The 25,089-nt window shown below is 42.9% G+C and overlaps 2 protein-coding genes across 7 annotated transcripts in view; one reads left to right on the forward strand and one right to left on the reverse strand.

The window, feature by feature from the left end:
* Positions 1–11,951, forward strand: part of MTMR1 (myotubularin related protein 1) — a 56,414-nt gene extending 44,463 nt beyond the window's left edge. For all 4 annotated transcript variants that reach the window (XM_045030250.1, XM_045030252.1, XM_045030251.1 and 1 more), the window contains one exon: positions 9,215–11,951. In XM_045030250.1, coding sequence (XP_044886185.1) covers positions 9,215–9,379 — 165 coding nt within the window. In that variant the 3' untranslated portion in view covers positions 9,380–11,951. The remainder of the gene's footprint in view (positions 1–9,214) is intronic.
* A 3,997-nt stretch (positions 11,952–15,948) lies between these two features.
* CD99L2 (CD99 molecule like 2) overlaps positions 15,949–25,089 on the reverse strand; it is an 85,804-nt gene continuing 76,663 nt past the window's right edge. For all 3 annotated transcript variants that reach the window (XM_045031078.1, XM_045031077.1, XM_045031076.1), the window contains 3 exons: positions 24,820–24,939; positions 18,106–18,171; positions 15,949–17,629 (listed from right to left, as the gene is read on the reverse strand). In XM_045031078.1, the coding sequence (XP_044887013.1) occupies positions 17,562–17,629; positions 18,106–18,171; positions 24,820–24,939 (254 nt within the window). In that variant the 3' untranslated portion in view covers positions 15,949–17,561. The remainder of the gene's footprint in view (positions 17,630–18,105; positions 18,172–24,819; positions 24,940–25,089) is intronic.

Genomic DNA, 25,089 nt, shown 5'->3' on the forward strand with positions numbered 1-25,089 from the left:
CGTTTATAGAGATTATGTTCTGTGAACAAGGGGCTACTTATAATTTATTATAGCAAGTGGTGGCTGAGGGCACCAAGGGTTGGCAACACTAATTTGATGATATAGTAGTACCAACAACTTCAATAGTAGGCTTATGGCCCCATTGTGCCAGGCTCTGTGCAGTTGGGTGACAAACAGTGCCAGCCACAGAGCGTTCACAGTCTACATGTATGACAATGCAATGGGTGGATGGAATGGACAAATGGGGACGTCTTTTGCTGGGAACCTTCTCAGTAAATTGTGTTGCAGTAAGACAGACACTTCTTTGTTCTTGAGCGAAAACCTGTTGCTCCAAATTGAAATTGGGCCGCTGTTAATACTAAATACAGTTGATACTTCCTTATCCCAACAAAATCAGGTGGCCCGTACTACTTGAGCCGAGAACATTAAATCTGTTGATAAAGAAGATAATTTCAGAATTATTCTTTCCTCCTTGAATTGGAAAGATTGACATTTGTACTCCACTTGTGGGAGACCTGCTCTTACATTTTAGGTACTCTATTCTTTCTAGGCTTATCTGCTGCCTTTCACTTCCAAATGCCTCCATTCCAATCCACAATAGGTAGGATAATGCAGCCTCTTGGAAAATGTCTCAAAATTCTCCAGTTGAGGTGAGGTCCCTCCTTTTTTCTTCTTATTTTTATAGTACTTTTCAACTTAGCCTCTTAGTTACATTCCTGGTTTTCAGCTATCTAGCATCTGTAAGTATCCCTTTCTTGGACCCCTCTTGGCTAGATTTTTCTATTTCGGAAGACAGGGCAAATCCGTCAAAAAAGACCGTTCTTCCCAGAACACGGCTTCTGTATATGGAGTATTTTAAGCATGATCCTTTTTCAGTCATATCTGCAGGTCATGATTAAAGCCTTGAAACCTTTGAACTGCAACCCCACATTGCTGTATGAAAAAGGATTTATTTTGGTCATGAAATTTTCTATTAGAATGTACTTTAAAGTTCCATTTTGAAACTAGCTAGCATCATCCATTTGTATTTAGGTTGTGACTGTATCTTCTCCTCTTCCAAAAGCAGGTTTTTTCCTCTAAGGCCCGCTTCCTTTTATGCCTTCTACTATAGATACCTTATCCCTCCCTCTGGGAACCTTAACAACTTTTTTAATTGTTAATGTTTGTCAACTTTACTTTTCCTGATGACTTTTCTGCAGGCTGTGTTCTTCTGGAAGCAAGGCTGTTATGAATAAAGCAGACATCTTGAGAGCCCTAAGCTATTAATTTGATCAAATAAGTAGTTTTGCATGTTTGTTCATCTTTTTATTTGTTTAAGCTCTTGGTCTAAATACAAACATGACAATGTTTGTAAACATAGGCATTCAAATTAGGTGGTGAAATGTGTAGTGTGTGTTTGTTATAACAAATCTATCCCCTAGCACTTCATAGTTGCATCTACTAGAAGCTTAGGAGACAGAACTAATCCATTATGAGAACTCATTTGTTCCTATCAGTATGTTTTTATTGAGTGCCATCCGTGTGCTTGATTTTGTACAAAACACAAAAGATGACACTCTCTCAGAGAGAGCTTGTGTTATAGGCAAAGCTGATGGTGCTGCCTAAAGTTAGGATTGCCCGACACTTCCCACTGTGGGAGCCTGTATTTAGTTGCTTAAAGCTTTGCTAAAATTTAAACATTTGGGCTGAAATTTTTGATATTCTGTATCTATCACTGACTTTTTCCCAATGCAGCCTTTGTGTCTGTGCAGCCTTCATTTGGCCCTATTATCATAGTGTGATCATATTATTAAATACTATTTTTTCCCCAGCACCGTACCTCATTGAGTGCATAGGATGGATCTGCTCTGGGAATGCTCTGGATTGTATAGTGAGAGGCTGTTTGTTTGTAGGATGGCTGCCTCATTTCTTGCAGAAGTTGAAAAAAGAAGGAGAAAGGATGGTCTCATGGTTGAAGCGGTAGAATTTTGTTGCCCTGGAGAATCTGAATCTGTCCTTGCCTCTGAGACAGACTTCCTATGTGATGCTGGGCAAGTCACTTAAAATCAAACTTTTCATAGGTGGCCGCTAATTATGTGTTTGTGATTTTGTGGGTGCCTGGCTTGATACCCCGGGGTCCAATTTGCAGAAGTGTTAAGCATTTACAGCTGCAACTGAAGTCAGTGGGAGCACTGTGAACAGAAAGTGCTATGGAATGCTAATTTTACTATGAAAAATCAGGTCCTAAGCATCTCAAAGTGGGCATCCAAAATCCGTGGACACATTCAGCCTTAATCACTCTGTGCCTGAGTTCCCGATCTGTAAAAGGGGGATAGTTATACCCCCTCGCCTCACAGGGGTTCTGTGAAAATAAATTCATTAATATTTGTAAAGCCCTTAGATACTGTAGTGATGAGTGCTACAGAAAAGTCCATGAGGAAGCAAATAATGCTGCCTCCCGAGTAGAGTTTGGATAGTGTACAGTAAATAAGACCTAAAATGGAACAGTGGCGAGCAAACAAAATATTGAACAGCTGCTTATTTTGTGCACTGAATAAGGCCTGGGTCCTGTTGGGAAAAAATAGTATGTGGTCATATAATTACTGTCGTCATGCATATGCACAAGGGAGCCGAACTGCCATCTCCTAACTTCTGGATTCTTAACTTGGCAATCCTAGTGTTATTTTATCGTAATTTGTTAGATGTCATTCTAAACAGGCTATAGATTTTATCAATGAAGTTAACTTTTAGAGTAATACTTGCACTTATGCCTGCTCATGCCAGACATAGCACTGTGCCATCTTCTTCACCCAGTGCTGCCAATTCGTATAGGCACGCACTGACCTGCAGCCCTTCTGCAGTTTTAGTCGCAGGCCTCACTTGAGCAGGCACTGTCAGTTCTGGGTAGCTTTGTAATTGGGAGTTAATATGTGCCTGTAGCGGTGCGCTTCACCTCTCCTCTCAAAAACCAACCGGAGACCTCTCTGGGCAAACACCAGGGCCCTTTTATTTTCAGTGTTTGTTCCCACCACCTTTTAGATACAGTTCAATTCAGCCCAGTAGCCCCTTGGGGGACAGCTGGCTTCTGCAGCTAGCTAGGAACTCCAGCCTAAGGCTCCTCCCTTTCCTGTTCCACCCCTTTCTGCTTCCTTCCTGTGAGCTTTACACAGCCCGCGGCCCATAAAACCCACAGGTGTTTCTTCTTTAGCCCGGCAATGAGCCACACCCTGCCAGCTCCAATTAATTCCCCTTACTGGGAGCTGGGGCTAACGGGGGCCTGGCCAGATCTCCTGGCCAGCAGCCTGTTACAGTGCCCATAAAACTGTGACCTACTGCTAAGTGCATTTGCTCCCATCTGTAGCTCCAGAGGTAAAAGACTAATGCATTAACACCTTTCATCACTTGATCTTACCTTCCTTTCCATTTCTTCTTTTCTTTCCAACTGCTCCTCAAACTCTCAGCCACAGCTTTTAAACCTATACAGTAGATTCCAAGAACCGTATGTCAGTTTACACACAATACGTTTCAGATTCACTAGCGACTACTTTTAATGATGCCTTGGTGTAGTTGACATAACTTAATAAAAAGTGTGTAGTGTTGATTTCTATTGAAAAATACTGCTCTCATCATGGTAGATGGACTTTACGTGTGAGTATGTCATTAGCTAGGATTTTAAAAGCAGCTCTATCAGACTTCCTGTTCTTTTGTGAAGAACAAAAAACTGAACTGAAAAACATTGTCATCTTGCAGCACAAAGAGCATGGTTTTGAAAAACTGACTGATATAGTTTGAATCAAGCAATGAATTTCAAATAGTCATTTTCCTCTGCAGCCTTTCGGCCCTGTCGCTAAAATAGATAAAGTGTGCTCATGGAACAAGAAGAAATGCATTCACAGCTGAACAATTTTCAAGTGAATGACTGTCCTTGAGCGAGTACCACAATACGAACTAGATATCTATCCAATTAAGAACTGGTGGTACTGTAAGTGAATAGCTATTATGACTTCGTTTAAATGAAGCCTTGTGCTTACAAATATTGTTATCCAACAGTACTTCAAATACTGAAGGATTTCATTGGAGTGAAGAAATGAAAGTCTATGAAGAAAATGGACGCAATAACTTCAGGAGACCAAGATTTGACATGTTTAAGAAACAAAGTTCTCTTTTACATACGTACTTCGGGGGTGAGGGGACAGTTTAACTGTGAAGTGTCAGTTTCTTTGAGTTAGTTTTGTCCTCAGGACAGTAGACTCTTCTGGAGAATATATTATCCTTTTTTTGTAAAGGACACACGTTACTTAAAAGACAGTTAGTATAAATACCTGAATACTTTACTAATATTTTTCAATGTAAGAAACAGCCGTGGAAATGCGCACAGCTGTAAGTGGGATTGTGATTAGGAAGTTGGGAAGAGAGGTGGGCCACAAGACAGTCTCTCTCTTAAGAGCTAATTCATGCTATTAAATAGTTGAAAACCCATGGGTTAAGCAAGCCTCTCCTTTATCTCATAAGTCAAGTGTCCTTTTCCCCTCCTACACCTTCAGCATTGCAAGTACAACCTTTGCCTTCCCCTTTGAACTGTCAGTCTGCGTAGTGCTTTTAGATCTCATTGGTAACGAAGCATTTAGTACTGACATGTTAGAAAGCCACTGCACAGTTGCAAGAGAAAATTGATCAGCTTCACACTTTGAAATATGTTAATGTGTAATAAGGTAACTATGATATCTGTTAATTTCACTCTTAGTAAAATATTTTGATAAATCGTGGAAGTGAAATTGAGAGTGATTTATCATTTGTTTCATCACTTGGGATATTTATTGGGACTAATGACATTAATATATTCGTAGCTTTATCAGCCTACAGAAACAGGAAGTGCCCTCTTTTCTGCTCAAGAAGAGGTCTGGGACATCAGTCTATGGGAGATACCTTTCTTCGACCTTCGAAGAAGGGTCTATTCAATGCCGCTGATACTGAGGGTGATGAACAAAATCAGACAGGCCTGGCCAAAGTTCTCCTAATAGTCGCTCAGTCTCCCGAACATTCCTCATCTCCTGTCACAGGATGTGTGTCGTGTGCCTCATCCCACCCTAGTGCTACTCTGCCTCAGGATGTGGCTCCTTGATTGTTCATGGGGTTAGAATCCCCCTGCTCTATGGAAGAGCAGCGGGTGTTACTGAATAGTAGAAAGAGGTCAGCCGGTCCTGCTTACCTGCAGAAATGGAAGAGATTCTTCCGTTCGGGTGATGGTGTTGCCACCTTCTGCCTGATTCGGTGCTACTTTCAGTTATCTTGGATTATAATAATAATAATAATAATAATTGGAGATATACCCATCTCCTAGAACTGGAAGGGACCTTGAAAGGTCATTGAGTCCAGCCCCTGCCTTCACTAGCAGGACCAAGTACTGATTTTTGCCCCAGATCCCTAATTGGCCCCCTCAAGGATTGAACTCTCAACCCTGGGTTTAACAGGCCAATGCTCAAACCTGTTGGTTCTGAAGACATCAGGTTCTCAATTAGTTCAATTAAGCTCCTTTTGGCCGTAATATCAGCCCTTCATCCTCTTGTAGAAGGATCCTCCATTTTTGCTCACTTGGTATCATTTGGGTTTATTAAGGGTTTGGAGAATCTCTACCCTCCAGGTTAGAAAGCCCACCCCAATCTGGCACCTCAACTTGGTGCTCAGTTTCTTTATGTGACCTCCATTTGAACCAATGGCAGCCTGTCTTCTGCTTTATTTATGCATTAAGACATTCTTTTTAGTAGCCATCATGTTGGCTCATAGGGTTGAGGAAATGGATGCCTTGATGGCACATCTCCCCCTTTGTTATCCTTCAAGGACAGCGTCTTTATCTTCACACAATGAATCCCTACCTAAGGTTCTGTTGGAGTTTTGCCTTCGTTTTTTCCCACCTCCATGTATTCATTTACCAGTTGTTTTTCCAAAGCTCTGTCTCTCTCTGCAGGAATCCTGTTTTCATGCCCTGTATGTTAGAAGAACACTGGGTTTCTACTTAGATAGAACCAAGCATTTAGAAAGTCACCTAAGCTCTTCATTTCCTTCATAGATAGATCTAAGGTGTCCTCGATCTCTGCTCAGAGACTATTGAGCTGGATATCTGGATGTATTATCACTTGTTATGTGGATGCAAGCATTCATCCTCCCTGCCCCCCAAGGGTGATAGCACATTCGACCAAATCATAGGCAACATCTACAGCATTGCTTAAGAATGCCAGTTTGTGAGCTGTGTAGGGCTGCTACCTGGACTTCAATACGTACGTTTTCAAAACATCATGTCCTGATCCATGCTGCCAGATCCAATGCAACACTTGTTTCTGCAGTAGTATCTTCAGTTCTGGTCTCAATTTTGAAACTCCCTCCTCCATCTGTGGATTCTGCTCAGAAGTCACCAGAAGTGGAGCATCCATAGGGACACTGCTCAAAGAAGTGGTAGTCACCTTGTGCAGTAACTACCGTTCTTCGAGATGTGTCCCCCTATGGGTGCTCCATGACCCCCCCCCCGGCTTCTTCCTCTCTGCTAGGGGACATTTGGCGGGAGAAGGAACTGAAGGCAGTTCACCCGCACACCCCTATAACGTCTTGGTGTCTGGCATGAGGAGGCCTGGGATGCATGCATGGGCTGAATGGACACTGCTAACTGAAAATCTCCAATCAAGGGCTTGAGAAGCACATGTGCACCTGAAGTGGAATGCGCATAGGGAGACACATTTCAAAGACCTGCAGTTACTGCACAAAGTGAGTAATCTCTTCTGCCCATTACTGGAGCACCATCCATTTTGTGCAGTGAATGAGGCAAGAAAATGTGGGGAAAAACGGTACGTGGTAATGTAATTAAAGACTGTATCGTAATGCATATGCGAGGGGGCCACATTAAAGTCACACAATAACTTTAATTCTGGCATTACCTAACTTTTGAATGCTTGACTTTGCAGCCTTTATGTTCTTTGACCATATTTTTTTGTGTATAATGCGAATATATGGTGCCTTAAGTTATGTTTTAAATTTTGTAGACTTCATTACTGTGACTTTTACATAATTTATGGATGTACCATCCTTTCAGATTGAAGCATGGGAGGGACAGCAGACTATGCGTGAGACTGTAATGTGTTCTTTGCTAGTTTAGGTGTTAGGGAGGACAGAAAAGTAATACAGCCAGCACCCTCCCTTTTCAACGCTCTATATAATGTCTGTATTCAGCAGTGTTCACGCAGTGTGTCCTGCACAGATCTATAGCAGGGTTCTACTAAGTCTGTTGTCTGAAACTGCTTTTCATGATTCTGGCTTGCTCAGTGGGACATGTAGGTGATATATGTGACAAGCTACTCAAGTCCGTAAAAGAAAGATGTGGCACATTACAATGGTCCATGATTATGCTGGGCAGAAATCAGGCGTGCAAAGCTCCTATGGCCCAGTGCAACACAACAGCTAAATCATTCTCTTAGGAAGAGGATTCACAAGGATGAACTCTAGTAGAACAGCAGTTTTTTTCTTATTGAAAAACTTAGTGGCCACTACAAGAAAATTCTTGCTGTCCGTTAAATTGAATTCCCATATACATGCTGTGGTACAGCATCTCAGTATTACTTGGTTGTGGAAGGTAACTGTTATATATGTATTTCTATTATGCCCTGTCAAGAACCTGGTAGTGTGCAGTGACTGTCTGCCTTGCTGAAGGTTTGTAAAGACGCCCTCTTTATGTTGCAGTTGATATCACCACATGTGAGTGGAGGATGCTGACCCAGTGACTTCCAGGGTATCAGAAGTGGCATAAGCAAACTTCCTCTTTCCTCGACACAGCCCAGCTCTAGGAGTTTCATGCTTAACCCTGTAGCCCTGGAATCCTTTCTGAGCAGTAATTAGCAGTCAGGGATGAATGCAGTTCTCTTGAGCCAAACATTCCATAGTTCTAGGCTACCCTATCACTTCTAAGAGCCCTAGAGTTCCCCTCTAGTCTTCTGACGGCACTTACAGAATATCTGTCTTCCTTACTCTAGATAGTTGGAAATAGTTTGGTGAAGTACAGTGAAGACTCAGTCTGAAGTTTGGCAGTTTTCTGGCTGTTTCATGGTCGTTGTTGCACTTTGGAGGATCACGCTGGGCTTTGTCCAGAGCAGCAGATCTAGTGAGAAAAGTGAGGTTAAAGCAGTGTTCCTCTTGCCCAGCCGTGTTCCACAGCTTCACATAGACATGAAACAAATTCTTTCATAACTCTAGGAAAGGCACTCAGCCAAAGACAGTGATGTCTTCAAGGCTCCCTTCAGAGGCCACAGAAAGGGCAAAAGACACCACTCCTGAATCTGCTTCTGCAAAAGGCTTATCAGTGCATGAATCTGGGAGGCCTGTACAGGCAAAAGCCATTTTTCTACCTCTGTGACAATGACTGATGCTAAATCCCGGGCTGAGAGGGGTTGAATGCTTGTAAAGCTGCCCTGTACAAAACCATGGAAATATGTTCCACTGGCAAATGATCCAATTTCTTTGACTGGAGCCAAGGAAAACACTAAGTTGGCTGTTCTCTGGAGCAACAGATTAAGAAAAGGCCTTGTGTGATCAACTTCCCTGAAATGTGGAGGTCCTGAGAAGGACAGGACCTTCTCAGACTACAGCCAGTTGGAAAATTGCATCCAGTCACTCCTCTTCTGTGCAAAGCACTATGGGGAAACTTGGAGGGATATGGCCTCTCTTTTTCTAAATTCCATCTTTGGTATTGAATTGTGGACCAGTGTTTGTATTCTGGTGCAAAACGCTTTTCATTCATTTATTATTAATTTACTTTTTATTTATTTTTTAACAAATTCATCTCACGGGAGACGGGAGACTCCTGGTGAAGGCGTTTCATACGTTCACTGACAATAACGTTGGTAAAATTGATTAAAAGTATATTATTAAAGTAACTTGCTTTTCCTTAGTCATCCTTTACTTCCCCCCTGCCCTTGTCTTTGGGTATCCCTTCAATAAATGTGTACCGCCTTCTGCATAGGGGCCCTACGAACTGAGTCATGATCGACTGGGGGGAGAGGGGAAGTTGACTAGAATATTTATCATTTGAAATGTTAACTAAAGAAATAGTCACTCCAAATATTGAGATGTAATGAAATTCACAAGACGCTTGGGGTTTCTCATGTCACAACAGAAGAAAATAGCAGATGTATTAATAACTGAGAAGTTAACTAATTATTATAACAAAAATAGCTCTCTTCTGTTAAACCACCAGATGCCAATTCATCAGAATCTTAAGGAGCTACTTGCCATCAGAGCCGAGCTTCAGAAGAAGGTGGAAGACTTGCAGCGAGAAGCTGCTACCCGATCCATTTCTTCATCATCAGATAGAGGGTCATCTCCTTCTCACTCAGCCACACCAGTGCGCACTTCTGTCTGATGTGCAGCAAACGCCATGTAAAACCATTCATGTCAGGTGATCTGCGTATATATGCTTAGAGGCAGGTGGAATATTTTCCCTGTCTCCCAAGGATTGTGAGTGACTTACAATTGCTATCAATCTACATGCCTTACTCTTTGTGTCTGTTTCTGTTGTGATGAGGCCAAAAAGAGCTTCAGTAGTTGTGATGGTATTTTCTGAAGTTGGCAGTTCCTGTATGTGTTTTGACATCTCTCACTAAATCATCAATTGTAAAATTAACTTTATTTTGAGCAACCAACAATTTAACCATCTTAAAAAGGAATCCATCTGTCAGACAGATAATGTGAGAGGCTTTTTGCTGCCTTGGGTACAGAGGCTGGTTGAGAAACCCAAATGAAATGCCATGTAATGTTTGTGCTTAATCAGAATATTGAGAGAGATTTTCTGAATGGGAGCTCTTTATTTAATGCAGTACATTATTTTTATCTAGAGCAACTGCTATTATTCTTGGGGACATATTTAAGTAATGCACTTTGAAACAGATTTGAAATTAAGTATTTTCCAGTGCAGCCAGTTTTACATTTTGAGTAAATATGCCATTAAGAATGGATGGTAATGAAGGTAAACAGGATTTGCCAATTAATACACACCTACTGGTACTTGTATGATGTAATATATTTGGTGAAGCATGGATTTTAATTTTTTTAATGCCTTTTTTTTTTACAAGTTTAAATAAACCTTTGGACCGTTTATTGTCCCGTTTTACCCTCATGAATAAGGGGTACGCTTAATCAGGTCTGTCTTGTACTCAGTAACTTGTTTTCTAGCAATTTGGATTAGAAGAACATTGAACTGTTTAAAATGTATAGTCTGTATAGTTCCACGTATTTTAAGTGTGTCCTGTTAAACATATACACACAAAATCCAATTTTGTGTATTTATGTACATGCATATGTGATGTTAAACATGCACACACTTCATTTGCATGTTATGGGTTCAGAAAATTGATCCTGCCTCTCCAAATGTTTTGGAAGATATAAACTGTTACAACTTTGATGTTTTTAAATAATAGGCGCTTAATTGGTTTTCTTGAAATAATAAAGCCTGTTGGGGTTTTTTTTTTTTAAATGCTGCCAATGTTTTCTCTCTGTTTTCAATCATTTTTCCATATTTTTATATAAAATATTTTTCTCATTTTATTCCAATCCCCTTCCAAACCATTTTTATTTCAGAACTGTTTGATCAATGCCGTTAGTGACATGCAGCCTTTTAAAAAATAATTCTGCAGCTGCTTTCTCAGCAGGTGTGAAAGTAAAATGTGCTTGAAATTTCCCTTTATTTTTTCCTTCCTACTTGACCAGCGTTTCACAAGAATCCCAACCTCCTCCTTTGAGTAGTCAAGATAATGTACCGTAACTCCACTTGCTGGCCTTGAGTGCTGCCAGGAGGAATTAATCCTGCTTCTTGAGAATCAGTTGGTTCTATGCACTAGTTGTAGTTCTTACTGTACATGGATAACCATTGTCCAGCTATGCTGGAAGGAGGCCACGAGACCCTGGATGTGGCTTAGGCTGCAACTTTATTCCTAAATGTCTGGGAGTACCCGGCTGATAATGCCATACTTGTTTACATACAGCCGGGAGGTGGGGGGAAGGGCTGCTGTCAGCCCTCCTGCATTATCCATCCAGGTCCCTAGCCAACCTGCTACCTGCTCAATTTAAGGCACCTTGCCTATACCCTGGGATATAAGCACCGCAGGGTATGGGGTTAGGTTTTGGGGGTGGGGCTATCAAGGAGCAGGGGGTTAACTCCCTGCTATTCTAATCATCGGAGCCCTAACCTCCCTACTCTCACCGTTTCCACTCTATAGCTTTTACCAGTCCATTTTATCTGATGGTGGTAGCCCTTCCCTACGGAGTATCTGCACTGAACATCCGTCTCAAGGAGGCCCTACCAATTAGTGTGGCTGTGCAGTGAGGTCACTGTACTAAATATGCCATTGTGCCACACTCCTTTTCCCCAGTTCTGTGCACTTACGTACATAAAGCTGTTGTGTATAACACAAACTGATGAGTGCTTCTTTTGCAAGTGTGAACTGTGTTGATAGAAGACTGGATACAGAACTTCTAAGTTTATTATGCACAGTGCATGATATTGCAATGTGTCCTGTTTATTTGTGATGGTAAAATGTATTTTTATAGTACTTTGTGCACCTGAAGCAGAATAGTTTAAGAAAGACCAAGATGCCACATCTGTTTATCTAAATCAGGCCTTTCATAAGAGATAATTAAGATGGAAGATGGTTTTTATATAAAAACAATACTACAAAACAATATACCATCAGTGAATTTTATACAGGCAAAGTATGTTGAGTTGTGAATTAAACTCCTTAGTACTTCAAATTTAGCATGGCATTTTAACTGTCTACTGAAATAGAGCAGGCTGTTTCTAAAATGAAACCTAAAGAAAGTAATTTGAAATTTTCTCTTTATTGGAGCTAGTGATCATAAAAGATTGTGCTCCATAATAATTGTAAAAGGGATAGTTGGAATAACTGTAGCACTTTCAGATATTAAACATTATATGCTCACAGCTACAATGTATGGATTCATTTTTATATAGAAAAGTGTCACTCATTCCTGCAAATAGTCTACATGTGCCACAGGTTTCAACATACCCAAGTGACCCTGTCATCGCAAGGATAACATGAGGGATCCTCCTGAAATAATGGGAGTAATAAGCAAAATTGACTTAACTCAGTATATCAGAACATAATAGCCCTACTGGGTCAGACCAAAGTTCCAGCTAGCCCAGTATCCTGTCTTCCAACAGTGGCCAGAGGGAATGAACAGAACAGGTAATCATCAAGTGATCCATCCCCTGTCGCTCATTTTCAAACTGATGCTTTTTCATATTTCTGTTGGTCAAAGTGTGGTTTTACTCTGGAAAGTGACTAAGTGAAATGATCTCTCAGCTCTGCTCCCTGTGTGAGCATTCAGCATCTTATTCTACTAAGTGACAAAATTAATGATTACTTTTTACTCCTGTTAACACAGCAGAGCCAACGCATTCTGTAAGAGGGAGCAAGGTTCAGTTCAGCATCTTCAATGCAATTGTTGACAGATTTTGAACCAGCTACTGGAACACAGTTATCTGTTACACCAGGACAAATCTACTGAAGACAAAGCAAGTGTGTACAGACATAGGCAGGTAAATTTGACCAGCAGAATCAACCAGCCAGCAGAACCTACGAGTGGGGAACCATGTCTCAGGAATCCCAGAATGGGTCTGAAGCACTGGTAGGTAGTTAAACCTAAACTCTCCAAAATTTTTAAGGTGTCAGAGCAATACAGAAGTCACATTCAGAGCTGAACGACACTTTGTGAAAGCCCTTTCCCCCTCATTGGTTAAGTTTAATTCTGTTTAAAAAACAAAACACCCTTTCATTTTTACTAAACTGGTAAATACAGTCTTAGCCAACTGTTTCCACAGCCTTCCCGCCCCGTAATTATACTGTAGTTTATATTTACTCCCTATCTATTTATTAATTATAAACAAGCTATTCAGTCTTTCGCATGGATTTAATAAAGCCAGAATGACTGGCACTAGCAGGTGAAAATAAGGGCTTAGAGCTTTCCCAGTCTATAGCTGAGTCCTTTAAGGGAGACAAACAGGAGAACAGGTAAGGCAAGATGTGAAATTCACGATATTTGTGCAGACACACTTTTATATACAAATTGTAAAAAGGAGAAAAGGGTGCACCCCCATTTTTGTACGTGTCACTTACTTTGGCTTAAAGGTATTATCACTGCACCAGAATTCTCCTGCCCATCTGATCACCTGCATTTGTTAGAGAGAATGGGCTTCTACTGTTCTACATCAAAAATTACTCAGCAGCAAATAGTATCAAATGTAAAAACGGTGACATGCTGAGTCACCATATCTGGGGCCAAATATTTAAGTTTAGAAATCACCATTGCAGAGGAATTTCACTTATTAGACATGGAGGTACAAATCCAAAGTCATGTATGCCAGAAGTCTTTGGTTCTACAGGAAAACTCTGGATTCCAGACTGGCTTCACTGAGTTGACCAGTGGTGCGGCAGAGGTAAGGTTGTTAGGGTGACTTTACCCGTGTTTTTCATACTCACCAATTTTATCCTTAATTGCAAATTTTCAAGCTAATGTTTATTTTCTCAGAAAACCACCACTTCTCTTAGTGTGAAAAAAATAGTTGAAGTAGCTTTAGTAGGGCTTTTATGCAGGAGTGTGTGTGGTGTGTGTGTGTGTGTGTGTGTGTGTGTGTGTGTGTGTGTAAAAATACTCTTCCACCTTTTTCCTATTTTTGTCAAACACACAAAGAAAACACACAGTACCAAAATGTCACTGTATGAGTCAGTCTGTTTTATTCATAGTTTTCCAGTGGTAGTTCAGCAATCAAATTCTGATTTTCCCTATAAGCCTTATATGCACTTTAGCAAAATGAGTCTGCCTTTTCACAGCATAATACACAAATTTCATTTGGTACAGATCAATTCTGCCTTAGTAAACTGTATGCCTTACTTTTATTCAAAGAAATAATTCATTCAAAGAAATAATTTACTCTTTATCTAATTTCATCCGTATGGTTTCTGAACGTCACTTGTCACAGAAGCAATGTTTAACAGCCAAGTCTGTCTTTCCACTTTAAATCTTAATGTTTTCTTAATTTTAAATAGTTCTCTAATTCCACTTTAACCACAACAAAATAAGTCATCAAGAATATGTACTATTAGGTTACATGAAAATGAGGGATTTTAATAAGAGCTTCTGAAGGTGTAGTAAAAAGCGTCAAGTCAAAACCGAATGTCACAGTTCTCTGGCTTGAAAGGACAATTACAACTTTACCAAAAGAAAATGCACGTCACCAATATAGTAACAAACCAAAGCTTTATGTGACTAGAGAGGGTTTCTTGTCAAGGATCTGTTTCATGTATGTACAGAAAACTAAGGGACTTTAAATTAGAAGTGGTCTCAGTTAACCTCCAAAAAGCAGGGCGTGGTGAGTGCATGGCTACAGCACAGGCACTATATAACCTTCCAGCAGGTCCTCGGCTATATTTTGGACTAAAAGAAAATTAAATCATTTCACTTAGCGTTGGGCCATGTCACATTTTTCCCGTATCCTACCACTTTCGACTTGCAAATATTTTTCTCTGGATACTTCGAAGGGGAATGTGGCTGAGATCACGTATGCAGAGTTTCAGTGCAGGGCTTTCCCCCCCCCCCCCCCAAGTTGTCACCTGTTTCTAAATATGAAGGTCTTTAGTAGGGAAGTAACAGACCTATCAAATTCCCCTGAAGCATAAAGTAAAACATAACTTGCACAGCTATTGAGAAGTTACAAATAAGAATTATTCACGGTGTTGTACAGATTGAACAGACAATCCAGAGATGAAGGATGGGGAGAAAGAATGCAACAACTTTGTTTTTTAATGTAACATCAGTCAGTAGTCTCCTCTTTAAAGCCCTCCTTCTCCTAGATGCCAAATTATGCTATTGTAAACTTGGAACAGGAGTTCTGCTGTGCATATATGTACTTTTTCTTATATTGTAATTATAAACTACATTAAGGCATAACTGCTTACCAGAATCATAGAAAAGGCTGTGGGGAAAAAAGCAGCTTCTGTGCAATCTACTTCTGAGTTCTAAAATCTGGTATTCTTTTCAGAGAAACTACTTTAAAATAGAAAATTGCAATATTTGTGAATTATTAAGAAGTCTCAAATGTTCTAGTTTTTTAACACCTTCCCTGTGGTCTCTCCTAAAGTAAGCAATCTTGAACACGCCAATCCACTGTACAGTAGACACACACAGTGATTGTACAGAGCAGTAATAGAAATGCAACAAAATTTGACAATCCTATACTCATCAAAACACTTTCATCAGCAAAAATGAAATATGGAATTATGTTCACTTGATCTACTCGAGAAAATGGCTCCTGGTATTGTACCAGTGCCATATACTAACCTTTAGCTCTAATATTTACCTAAAAATGCTTTTATACTACAGCTTTCAAACTTGTTTGGCTAAGAAAGAAACAAACTACACTATTTGGAAATATACAGTCATATGAATTCAGCTTTGTGGCTTCGTTAGCATCTGGGTTTCTTTATGTGCTCTTCAAAATTCTACAAACCACATTTCCTCCTTGATAAACCTACTCCAGAGTATCTAAGCAAGCGTGAATGCTGTATTCCTTGTCTATTTTTCCTGCTCCAGTTCCATAGAAGCCAATAGTTAAATGAGAACTTTGGAAACAGCTTATTACATTTTGTTTTGTAATACCAACACATTCATAAAACAATGTATTTCTGCCTGTAAAGCTATTATAAGGCTTTTGAAATGCATGTGTCAAAAACCAGAGCATAAGGAATTGTACAGCTGCTGCAAAACATTTACAATGCTACTAGGTACTTTCCTTTAAATTAGATTAGAATTGTGTGGCACCTTATAGACTAACAGACGTTTAGCAGCATGAGCTTTCGTGGGTGAATACCCACTTCTTCGGTTCCACTGCTTGCATCCGAAGAAGTGGGTATTCACCCACGAAAGCTCATGCTGCTAAATGTCTATTAGTCTATAAGGTGCCACAGGATTCTTTGCTGCTTTTACAGATCCAGACTAACACGGCTCCCCCTCTGATACTTAAATTAGATTGTTACACAAAAATGTCCCTAGGCTTATACAAATACCTACAGGCAAGGCCCCACGTAAGTCCCTTCATGAAAACTGAGCGTGTACATCAAACTGAAAACTAGGCACACTCTTACTCAGCCGCTGCTTCCCATTCACATAATGGGGATTTTTGCAAAACATTACAAAATGTACGCACATCCTGATTCTATAAACACTTTGTACCTTTTCCACGTGAGAAAGTGAAGACTTTTCCTTTATTTCAAAGCCTCCTTTTCCCAATTTGGCTAATTTTGAAAAATGTATTGGCATGTGGCAGTGTCCACATTGTAGCAGCAGTAAAAGGGGCATAAAGAAAAAAAAATTGTAACAAGTGATAGTCAAGCTACCAGAGGCCAGACTCAATCTGTTACACTTCACTTAAACAGGAACACAGATCAGAGCGCTGCTTCAGCTTGAGCACAGTATCCTGTCAGTGGCCAGCATCAAATGCTTCAGAGGAAGGTGTAAGAAACCCCAGAGAGGATAATGCTACATAATTACCCCATCAGTGGCAGTTTCCTAACCATTCTCAGAGGTTACCTTATGCCCTGATCTTTTTTAAAACACTTGATTAGTTTTAACTCAGCTCTCTCTGAATTCAAGTGACTGGCGTAAATGAGATCTGACCCTGTCCCTAAATCCATACACAGTTTTCAGTTAATCTCAATGACAATGCAGAAGTGTCAATGTTGTCATAGCCAAACCTTGGCACTCGAGGCTCAATGCCAATCTCAGACGCAACCATGTATGGCAGTGTTACCTGCCAAAATCCTATACCGCAATGATCTGTATCATTATCTGGTATCAAAATCAGGTCCTTAAAGGTGGGTAGAAGTCTAGTAGTGTGAGATGATGTGCACCCTCAACTCTGTGACTCCAATGAGTAGAGGCCTTTGTTACCCCCCCCAGACTGGGCCCCAAATGAGGATCTACCCATAGGCACTTTATTTTTAGGTGTAGCTACTCTAAGGAGCAAAATCTACCCTCAGCTGCACACACAATTTTCACTGCTGACACTGGACACTGCATGCGCATAGCTGATGGCAGAAATTGGCTGGAAGTGATTTACAAAGGTTCTTGCATGGTTTGCTTTGGATTGTTATTTTACAGGCACTTTATCGTCCTCACACCTGTACGCTCTGGCACTCTTTGAAAAAGACATTATCCCAGCTGCTTGTCCCGAACGTGAAAATCCTAAACGTTGCTTGGAAGGCTACTGAAGCACCTTTTGTTGTTTTGTACACAACATGACATCAATCCTACATTATTAAATTCCGTGTAAACATACAACTCTTTACAAAAAAAATAAAAAGACACTGACATTCTAGCCCTACCGCCTATATCAACATGAAGCCACTTCTAGTCTAAATACACATTGACTAGCTTGGATCCAAATTAAATAAAAAGCTGAATTACAAGCATGTGAGATGGTTTTGTGTGTGTGTTTGCCGCTGACTGATTCTCTTCCAGCCCAAGGCCATGCTTTAGACCTTCGCATTGTCTTGTGGTGGTGGCGGCTCTGCTGACTGTGTTTCTAGGACTGAATATTTAACTGGAGGGGGAGGAAAAAGAATCACCATGAATACAACAACATATTAAAGTATTAAAATACAAGGAGTCAATGGTGGGAGGTGCTCTGTGGCCTTGGGAAAATCCTTTCATCTTTGTGCCTATGTTTTCCCATCTTTAAAACGGGGATGACGCCTTCCTTTTGTAAAGTACTTCAAGAGCCATAGCTGACAAGCACTGTGACAAAGTATTAAGGCCCATTGTTTGCAGGATCAGGCTCTGAGGCCCTTGGATTTATCAGGCTCTTCTGTGTGCGCAGTAAGGGAGCAAGGGCTGCTGTGGATGTTTTATGGCAAGTGGCAGTGTCATCTGTTATATTTGCTATGACTTGCTTAATAGAGAGAAGGAGGCTTGGCTGACGTGTGAGACACTTACAATGGGAACATGTACTGATGTTTAGCGAGAGTTGTGAAAGCCACGGTTCAGAAAGATTAAGAGTGGTGCTAAAAAAGCTCTCACCTTGAGGTTCTTCAGTTACAACAACTTCCGTGTTTTCTCCTTTCACATACTCTGCATTAAGACCCTCTATGAAGCAATGATAAAGAGAGTCAGATGGGGAAAGAGACAGTAAGGTATATTTCTCACCAAATGCTAAATTATGCAAAGGAATCTTACCAACGCGTGTGTAAAAGAAGCGGTTTAGAGCAAGCCTGTGTTGTTTATGAAGCAAAATCGCACTGAGGTTCCCAAACTTGTGGGCATTTGGGCTTTCAATGCAAAAAAACTTTTCGACGTTTGAAGCAATTAGTAAGGCTCTTCGTTTCAGTAGCACATCATGCCAGGCTGGGCGCTGAGGTAGGGTGGGAAAGCCAAGCACTGTTGTGAATAAACTGAGGGAGCCAAACTCATCATTGGCAATAAGCCATTGAAATGGCCTTGACTTCAGTGGCGCTGGGCTCACTTCCACCAGTCTGTCCCAGGATCTCCTACTTTTCAACAGGCTAGAGGTACAGTGTAGGGCAGAGAGGAGCCAGCCACCTCCACCTGGCATTTCACAACCCTGGCCTTTCTGCCGTTTTATTCACAGTGCTTGTGGGAATAGGTCAGCGGCATGACAGTGCTGCAGCACCTACCTGCAATATCTTAGGGCTCCGTGGATTTCAATGGTGCATCCCCTTCAAATACCAGGCAGAAATACCCCAGGAAGTCCAGCAGTGAAGGGGTTACTTACTGACATGTTTTCTTTAGGCATAGTCATTCAGCTCTACAGCTGTGTGTGTGCAACATGCGTGTGTGTGTGTGTGTGTGTGTAGACACACATTGTACACGCACCTTACAGGCTTTTGCTGTGAAGTGAGACCTGCTATGAGATCTCAGCTACCCACCTCGTTCTGCTCATCTCTGGTCTAAAGAGGGCACTCCTACAATTTCATACCCCCCCCACTTCGCATTCAGACAGTTGATTTGCTTTTCTGCTATACACAAGCTCAGTTAAGGTGCATTCCATAAGGGCGCTGCAACAACCCCCCTGCCGCTGAATGGTGATGAGTTGCAAGGGAGGAAACTGTGCCAAACATGCTCCATTTTGGGGGGACCCAGGGTAAAATGAGGATTTCAAGGCTTAAGCAGGCGAGCAAACTGGGCAGAGATGCAAGGCAGCTTTACCTTGCCCTTCTGCAGCTTTGAACGATAACATACAAGTCTTAGCACAGAACTCACACAACAAGCAAAGCTACAGCCTACAGCCCTGGCTGCATTATAAACCGTCACCGGTTGTAACCAGGCGCTGCTGCTGTTTGTGTTCACGCACAACATGGTCATTACATGATGTAGGCTGGGATCGGGCTGTAATGCTGATTTTAACAGTAGGCAGACCCCTCTAACCATACTTATGTCACCAGCTTGGCCAGCCTTCCTTCCTCCCAGCGCTCTATGGCACGACATCCCAGAGCATTGCTGCTTCTGCACCTCCGCTAGGCAACCCGGGCCAGCTCGCCAGCTGGTCCTGGAGTGCAGTGGTGGGGTGGCTGCACAGTCATGGCTGGACACATGGGTGTGTTATGAAAAAAAGCTTGTGTGTGGCTACAACTCCATCCTGTTCATTGTAACCGGATCTACGCCTGTCACACCGTGTACTACAGCAACTAACAGCATGACGCGCGCCGCTGGGATTCAGAGTAGGAAAATAATTCAACGGGGCCTGCTAGGCGTGGCTGAGTCATTTCAAAACAACAGTGAGGTCACAGCGCAGGCGTCGCGCTGTTGACCGTGAAACGCATGACTGGGCTACTGTTTAACTATGGTTTGACTCCACATCAGGGTTAGCCACCCTGACAACCAAGGACAGTAGACCCCAGAGGCTTTGGAGTTTTGGGCAAAGTAAATTCTGCGGGGGAGGTCGGACGCTGCGAGGAACGAGCTGCTTTATTGGCCTAGTTCTATTCCCTTGCCTCGCAATAAAATCACCGAGACTACTTGTGGGGGTCAGGAGAATGGAATTTAGCCTCTTACTGCAAGTGGCAGAAAGCGATGGCTGCAGGGAACAGGCCACACAGAAACATTTCAGTATCTGCTACATGCTCATGGCAGCAAGGGCAGAGCAGGGCTAACGTTTAAAGACCACATAGCTCTGTTCTGCCCCAGTGCCAGGTCAGACATGCAGCAGCTGCCTGGCCAATGCCGCTGAGGTAAAGTCTTTAGTTACAGCTGAGGGCTGGATGGTTTTATGGTTAAGGCCCAGGCCTGGGCCATGTAGATCTGGGATTTGAGGCTGAGCTTTTGCACAGACTCCCTATGTGGGGCGGGGAGCTGGGGGGCAAGCCACTTAGGCCCAGAACTTCTGGGGCATTTAGGCACCTAAACTCATTGAACTCTTGTGCCTAAATTTCTCTCTGCCTCAATTCTCCGTCTATAAAATGGGGCTATTACTGCTCTAGCTCACAGAGCGGGTAGCAAGGACTAATATGCCATGAGGCCTAGTATTATACCCAGCACTAAAGAAACTATAGCCTATTACATGGATGTGAAAAGAAATATGGCTAAAAAGGTGAAGGCCTGTACACTGCAGGCGTGGGGAAGCCAAATGTACTACCTTAGCAGACAGGCTGGGACCTTTACACCTGGGCTGGTACTAAGGAAGACAGAAGAAGTTGCCAAACCAAACGGCTGGTCACTTATGTGAGTTCCCTCTCACTCAATGGCAAACGACTAAGGCACTCTTACCACGATGGGTGGGTTTGTTTCTACGTTCTGTGGGAGCAGTTAATTCATCGGGGGGTGGGGGGGGTGTCTTTTAATGCTGTTTGGGGCAAAGCAAGGCACAAGCTGTAGGAAAGGGGCACAAGTGTTGCCAACAAAGCGAACAGTTTCTTCTCTGATGCTGCAGGAGGGCTACAGAATAACACAGCAAAGTGTTTAATGGGAGGTGAGCCACAGCTAAAGCCAGTACTAGCCCAAGCAGCTACAGAAAAGCTCCCTCGGGTCAGCAGTGGGCATTCACTCGCTGGTCCTTCTGTTCCTTGCTCTACCCTAGCCTTGCAGTGTGATCTTAAGCCAATCAATTAACCTTCATAGGCCACGGTGTGCATGGCAGGTAACCGTCACTGGCTGACAGGGTGGCTTGGGAGGCTCAAAGCATGTGACACGTTTTGAGCCCCTCCCACAGAAGGTGTGATGTTATTCCTGCTATTAGTGCGAATCACTAGAAAACCAATGACCAAGGGGCTGGGAAGCGGGTCAGGGCAAGAGAGTCTGAACCTGTCAGTGCAGAGAACCCGCCTTTTCTCCTATTTATTTGAGTGGGCATTGCGGGCTCTCACCAGTGCGGCAAGGGAGCTGTGTCAGTGCCGCGCGCTGGCAAAAGAAAGGCCTTGCTCCAAATGGTGAAAGAGAGGGGTCTGAATAATGCAGATGGTGCTTTTTAATGGAGCCAAGTGTCCAGCTCCCATTGGCTGCATGGCACATAATTCCCTTAGGCTTCTTTGAAATTGCCAGCCTTACTCTAAGTTTCCTCTCAGTAAGTGTGACTAGTAGGTGTGGAGTTTTCCCACGTAACTGCTCAGTAGCATAGAAATACCAACATTGCTCTGTTTGGCTATGGCCTGTCAGAACTCCCCTAAGTCATCTTGATGCTCCTAGGTACCAAGGTGATGGGTGTTAAAGTACAGAGAGGGGTAAAGGATATGGGGAAAACTTTGCATCAGTCATTGATAAAAACATGAAGTGCATGAATGTTCCAGTCCAAATGAGATCAAAAATGCAAAGTGAGCCCACATCCTCACCATTGGACGGACAGAGAGAGAGAGAGAGACACACACACACACAGCCTAGTGTTCCTTTGTGCTACCAGCGCGCAGTCATTCCATAACACAGCAGCCTCCCCCAAGACATGTGTTTTGCTGGGATAACACCAAACACAATTTATGTTGTTCAATAAAAAGCCAGTTCTGCCACTGCTGACTGCTCTCCGATTTCTGTCATGCATTGCAATGCATCTAAGGCCTGACATTATCCCAGCATGCCATGTCTGATGGCTTAAATTAATCCTCCTTTATAATTAACTTTAATTTCCTGCTGCCTTTCTGGGCTTTGCTTCTTTCGGCTTCCCTTTTATCAAAGCCTTTATTTTTTATTATTCTTTTCAAAATATCATTTAAATGGGGGGGGGAGGCAAACAAGGACATTTTATTCTATCACATTCATTCGACTTTTCCTGCTGATCTAATTTTCCAAAACTCTCACCTGTTTGTCGCAGCCCCAGCCAGGAAAATAGCAGTGTTTCAGGGTAAGTTTCTGCCCCGATAGTGAAGGAGACACTCAAGGAATTTTAGCTGATTAATTTTAAATTAGCTTTTTTGGCTGTTCATAACAACTGCTTGGAAACCCTGGGTCAGTGAGTCCCACCCCGTGGGCTCCAGACCACCAGTATTCAGAGGTGAGCCCAGAGGTGGCTAGGGCCGTCCAGTTGCTACATCACATTAAAGACAGCTACTTAAACTACACCAAGCACTTTCCCCAATGCTCTTCTCTATGTACACAACGGCTGTGGCTGCCATGTGGGTGTTACATGACAGGAAGTAGGAGAGAGAGGCGGGTCAGGGGCCAGAGAGGTGTCCACAAACACCCACTCTTGTGACTCACACCATGAAAGGGTTTGAGAACGGTTGCCAAGGCCAGGCTCTTGCCACCGCTTGCCTGGGATTCTGCAGCTCCCTCCTTTACCATCTCCCATTCCTAGGTCTCCAGCAGCTGCAAAATGCTGCTGCTCACCCTCCCTCTCACACACAAAGGAACTCACCTGCCCAGCCTCAGAGACAGCCACAGCCCTTTCAGAATCCCCCATGTGTTTCAATGTCCTTCCCATTCTCTCAAGGGCCTTGTCTCCTCTCCTCCCTCCACCTGTGCAGTGTGAGCCCCTTCTCACAACCTAGCTATGCTTGGTGCACCTGCCATCTGGATTGCAATAGCTTCTTTCCAAACCTCATCTCAGAGTTAACGATAGCCCCCCACCCCAGTAGCTACATTCTGGTGTGTTCCTCTCTGCTGTTATTACTTAACTCTACAACTGGATTAGCTAAGGGGCAGAGCCTGAAAAGTCTGTCCAGGGGAAGGAACTTACAGGCTCAGGGCCTAATGCTGTGAAGTGTTCACAATCAATGATGCTTTACAGAAACAGAAGGTGTTGAAGTGTAATCCATTTCCTCCCTGAAATCATCTCTTTCCACTTTGCTTTCTTTTTGTAGGGTTGCTCATGAACGCTGGCCTGCTGCATTTATTATTTTCCCAATGGGAAAAGAATGGAAACATTTATTTTGAAAGGCAATTTTTACAACTGAACTATACAAACAGATGCCTGGGGAGGGGGAAGAACCTGAAGCTATTAAATACAATTATGTGGATGCAATACTGCTATAGCCACTTCCTTTATGACTCCCACTGCAGGATTTTTCCTTTTATAGGAACTTCTTTTTCCCAGCATGCCTTTCTGGGGTTAGTTCTTTAAATATGACAGACTCTAGAGAGGCCATTTTGGAATCAGCCTCTGCTTGCTGTATTTCCTCTCTCTGCCTACGGGTAAGTTTTCAACTCCAGTTATATTTCCTCTTTCTTATTCCTCAGTCTATGGTATGTTCCTACATCATTCACTGGGTGCTGCAGTCTGGACAGATCCTACCCCAGAATAGTCTTAGACTGTAATGAAATGCTGTAGAGCCATCACTTTAAGCTGGAAGAACATGCTGGCTGTTTGGCTTAAGCTGGTGTCCTGCATTTGAGCCAGGACTAAGGTGTGTGCATGTTCAGTCAACAATTCTGTGTGCAGAGGCAGGGGGTAGCTGAGTCCCCTCCTTGACACTGGCGACGGGTGTAGCTGCTGGAGGAGCTGCCACCCTTACCAAATGGTGGGGTTGAATAGTTTGGTCGATTAAATGGTTAATGTTATAAGAAAAAAACCTTTCAGATCCAGAGTTCCTGCATGGGGTGGAACAAAGCCGCCCCCTTGCAAGAGCTGGAGCTGACACATGTTGTTTCAATTTCAAATGAATGCTTTATCCTTACAAAATTCCTCTGCCTGCTAGTGAGCCAGGTTTATGGGGTGGGGATGTGTCTTCTCCCCCGCCACAAGGATAATTTCAGTCAATAGTAATAAATACCACTCCAGTCTCTCCCATCACTCTTCTTGTTCCTGAATGTCCCAAGGTACAGCTTGGCTCCTGATGCCACGCCAAAGAGAGATTGTGGTGGAGGCCTTGGGTGTATCCCACCAATTATATACACAGGCTTGCTTCCCGCCTAGACCGTCTCATGTTGCCTCTGCTCCCCTCCCTGCCTTTCCCCCACCCATCTCCAGTGTAACGAGGGGAGCCCCTTCTCACAAACTGGGTCTTTTAGCTAGTTACAATGGAGAGCAGCAGCAGGGGGCTGATAAACAATTTGGCCTCCTGGCTAGGAACACAGCCAAGCAGCACCGTTCCCATGAACCGATGCCCCCGTGCATGGTGGGTACCATAGCCCCAAGGTTACTACAGCCTCAGGGTGTGTTAACTTCTCTGAGGATTCCAGGTGGGGTTGCCCCCCGGCAAGTCCCTGGAGAGCTCTCCCCAGGGGCCGCAGCCCCCTCCTCTTGCACAGAAAGGGGGAGGGTTGCTGCCCCTCGTGGACCCTCAGGCAAGGGTGGTTTTCCTCCTCTTTCCCCAGCAGGCTCTGTGTTCTGCTCAGAGCGTTTGAACCACTTACGTTGTATGCTGAAGCAAAACTTCTTTTGCTGATAGGAAATGTAACTGGAGACGGCGCCGACCAATGCCACGACAAGAGCACTGGCTATTCCTGCTATTGTCCCAGTCTCGGCAGTGGTGCCTACAAAGCAGAGGAGCGGATGTTGTGCTTAAATACGTATTAGGATCCAAAATGATTATTCCAGGGATCTAGCTGTTCTCTCCCTTCCCCCAGGCCAGCTGGGCTATTCTGCAGACACTAGGGCTGGCCAGGATTTCTCACCCGTAGCCT

The sequence above is a fragment of the Mauremys mutica genome, chromosome 9 (assembly GCF_020497125.1).
Source record: "Mauremys mutica isolate MM-2020 ecotype Southern chromosome 9, ASM2049712v1, whole genome shotgun sequence".
NCBI lineage: Eukaryota > Metazoa > Chordata > Testudines > Geoemydidae > Mauremys > Mauremys mutica.